Source organism: Salvelinus namaycush, unplaced genomic scaffold (assembly GCF_016432855.1).
Source record: "Salvelinus namaycush isolate Seneca unplaced genomic scaffold, SaNama_1.0 Scaffold3828, whole genome shotgun sequence".
Lineage (NCBI taxonomy): Eukaryota > Metazoa > Chordata > Actinopteri > Salmoniformes > Salmonidae > Salvelinus > Salvelinus namaycush.
In genome coordinates this window covers 6312-9824 of record NW_024060817.1, presented here as the reverse complement: position 1 = coordinate 9824, position 3513 = coordinate 6312, and the positions used below count along the sequence as shown (strand labels likewise).

At 43.0% G+C, this 3513-nt stretch overlaps 1 protein-coding gene across 7 annotated transcripts; it reads right to left on the bottom strand.

The window, feature by feature from the left end:
• Positions 1-590: 590 nt before the first annotated feature.
• Positions 591-3085, bottom strand: LOC120040817 (cysteine-rich, acidic integral membrane protein-like). 7 transcript variants are annotated; one of them, XM_038985833.1, is made up of 4 exons: positions 2465-3085; positions 2287-2430; positions 1755-2204; positions 591-1646 (listed from the first exon to the last, which is right to left on the bottom strand). In XM_038985833.1, the coding sequence occupies exons 1-4, from the start codon at positions 2880-2882 to the stop codon at positions 865-867; spliced, it is 1794 nt and encodes a 597-aa protein (XP_038841761.1). In that variant the 5' UTR covers positions 2883-3085; the 3' UTR covers positions 591-864. The 7 variants fall into 7 exon arrangements, with proteins under 7 accessions (XP_038841761.1, XP_038841760.1, XP_038841762.1 ...); XM_038985832.1 differs by having other exon boundaries at positions 591-2204; XM_038985834.1 differs by having other exon boundaries at positions 591-2204; positions 2609-3085.
• Between the last annotated feature and the right edge of the window lie 428 nt (positions 3086-3513).

Genomic DNA, 3513 nt, shown 5'->3' with positions numbered 1-3513 from the left:
GTATGCTTGTCTTAGGCAGGGAGTATTCTTTGTAAAAAGAAATGGAATAGGGCACAGGTAAAATAGTTTAGGAATACATGGTTCAGTCTGCTTTCCAACAAACACTGGGAGATGAATTTAGATTTCAGCACGACAATAACCTAAAACACAAGGAGTTGCTTAACAAAACGACATTGAATGTTCCTGAGTGGCCTAGTTACAGTTTGGACAAATTGACTTGAAAATGACTGTCTAGTAATGATCAACAACCAACTTGACAGAGCTTTAAGAATTTTAAATAGAATCCATGTGCGAATATCAGAAAGACTCACTGTCATTACCAAAGGTGATTCTAATATGCATTGACTCAGGGGTGTGAATACTTATGTAAAATAGATATTTATGTATTTCATTTACAATAAATACGCAAACAATTCACAAACATGTTTTGACTGTCATTATGGTGGATTTTGTGTAGATGGGTGAGAAAAATATATTTAATCAATTTATAATTCAGGCTGTAACAACAAAATGTGGATTAGGTCAAGACTACGAATACTTTGTGAAGGAACTGTAGTTCCTTTAACACACACAGTCAGGTTAAACACAGCAACATGGCAATAATGATCTTTAATGGCAATATATACACAACTTGAAAGAAAAATATAATTTTATAAATGAAATAAATACAATATGGTACAATTTCCACAATGTCTTAAAGAGTCATGGAAATGATGTCCACAATGTCTTAAAGAGTCATGGAAATTATCTGTTTTGTAATTCAGCTTCTCTGTAAGTCTCTTCCCACAGACAGACACTCTCCTTCCCACGTACCCATGTCTCACCCCCCCTCACAGAAATAACCCAACAGCACCAACATCACCATCATCTCCTCCTCATTGACCAGTTGTTGTTTTTATGCACAGGATGTTTGTTTGCTTTTCTATCTTCATGATCACAGTCAGGGATCAGACAGAGTCTATCTTCATGATCACAGTCAGGGATCAGACAGAGTCTATCTTCATGATCACAGTCAGGGATCAGACAGAGTCTATCTTCATGATCACAGTCAGGGATCAGACAGAGTCTATCTTCATGATCACAGTCAGGGATCAGACAGAGTCTACCTTCATGATCACAGTCAGGGATCAGACAGAGTCTACCTTCATGATCACAGTCAGGGATCAGACAGAGTCTATCTTCATGATCACAGTCAGGGATCAGACAGAGTCTATCTTCATGATCACAGTCAGGGATCAGACAGAGTCTATCTTCATGATCACAGTCAGGGATCAGACAGAGTCTATCTTCATGATCACAGTCAGGGATCAGACAGAGTATATCTTCATGATCACAGTCAGGGATCAGACAGAGTCTATCTTCATGATCACAGTCAGGGATCAGACAGAGTCTATCTTCATGATCACAGTCAGGGATCAGACAGAGTCTATCTTCATGATCACAGTCAGGGATCAGACAGAGTCTATCTTCATGATCACAGTCAGGGATCAGACAGAGTCTATCTTCATGATCACAGTCAGGGATCAGACAGAGTCTACCTTCATGATCACAGTCAGGGATCAGACAGAGTATATCTTCATGATCACAGTCAGGGATCAGACAGAGTCTATCTTCATGATCACAGTCAGGGATCAGACAGAGTCTACCTTCACGATCACAGTCAGGGATCAGACAGAGTATATCTTCATGATCACAGTCAGGGATCAGACAGAGTCTATCTTCATGATCACAGTCAGGGATCAGACAGAGTCTACCTTCATGATCACAGTCACAGTCAGGGATCAGACAGAGTCTATCTTCATGATCACAGTCAGGGATCAGACAGAGTCTATCTTCATGATCACAGTCAGGGATCAGACAGAGTCTATCTTCATGATCACAGTCAGGGATCAGACAGAGTCTATCTTCATGATCACAGTCAGGGATCAGACAGAGTCTATCTTCATGATCACAGTCAGGGATCAGACAGAGTCTATCTTCATGATCACAGTCAGGGATCAGACAGAGTCTATCTTCATGATCACAGTCAGGGATGAGACAGAGTCTATCTTCATGATCACAGTCACAGTCAGGGATCAGACAGAGTCTATCTTCATGATCACAGTCAGGGATCAGACAGAGTATATCTTCATGATCACAGTCAGGGATGAGACAGAGTCTATCTTCATGATCACAGTCACAGTCAGGGATCAGACAGAGTCTATCTTCATGATCACAGTCAGGGATCAGACAGAGTCTACCTTCACGATCACAGTCACAGTCAGGGATCAGGTGGAGACAGTCTATCTTCATGATCACAGTCAGGGATCAGACAGAGTCTATCTTCATGATCACAGTCAGGGATCAGACAGAGTATATCTTCATGATCACAGTCAGGGATCAGACAGAGTCTATCTTCATGATCACAGTCAGGGATCAGACAGAGTCTATCTTCATGATCACAGTCAGGGATCAGACAGTCTACCTTCATGATCACAGTCAGGGATCAGACAGAGTCTATCTTCATGATCACAGTCAGGGATCAGACAGAGTCTATCTTCATGATCACAGTCAGGGATGAGACAGAGTCTATCTTCATGATCACAGTCAGGGATCAGACAGAGTATATCTTCATGATCACAGTCAGGGATCAGACAGAGTATATCTTCATGATCACAGTCAGGGATCAGACAGAGTCTATCTTCATGATCACAGTCAGGGATCAGACAGAGTCTATCTTCATGATCACAGTCAGGGATCAGACAGAGTCTACCTTCATGATCACAGTCACAGTCAGGGATCAGACAGAGTCTATCTTCATGATCACAGTCAGGGATCAGACAGAGTATATCTTCATGATCACAGTCACAGTCAGGGATCAGGTGGAGACAGTCTATCTTCATGATCACAGTCACAAGTAGGGATCAGACAGACAAAGAGGAAGTGTGTGTGTCAGAACAGAGAGTTGGCAGGCTTTTCTGGTGCTGGAATACTGTATGTAGTCAGCCTACAGAGGAGAGAGAGAGAGACGGAGAGAGGGAGACGGAGAGAGGGAGACGGAGAGAGGGAGACGGAGAGAGAGGAGAGAGGAAGAAAGAGAAAGGAGAGAGAGAATACGGGAGGGACAGAGAGAGACAGAGAGAGAGACAGAGAGACAGAGACAGAGAGAGAGACAGAGAGACAGAGAGAGAGACAGAGAGAGAGACAGAGAGAGAGACAGAGAGAGAGACAGAGAGAGAGACAGAGAGACAGAGATAGAGGAGAGAGAGACAGAGAGACAGAGAGACAGAGGAGAGAGAGACAGAGAGACAGAGAGACAGAGAGACAGACAGAGAGACAGAGAGAGAGACAGAGATAGAGGAGAGAGATGGAGGGAGAGACAGAGAGGAGAGAGAGAATACGGGAGGGAGAGAGGAAAGAGAGATGGAGAGAGAGAGAGGGAGAGCAGTGGAGAACATAATGAAGGGAAGAAAATAATGAAGTGAAGAAAAGAGATGAGAGAAGAGTGGGGGTGCACAGTTTAGTTAAGCAGAT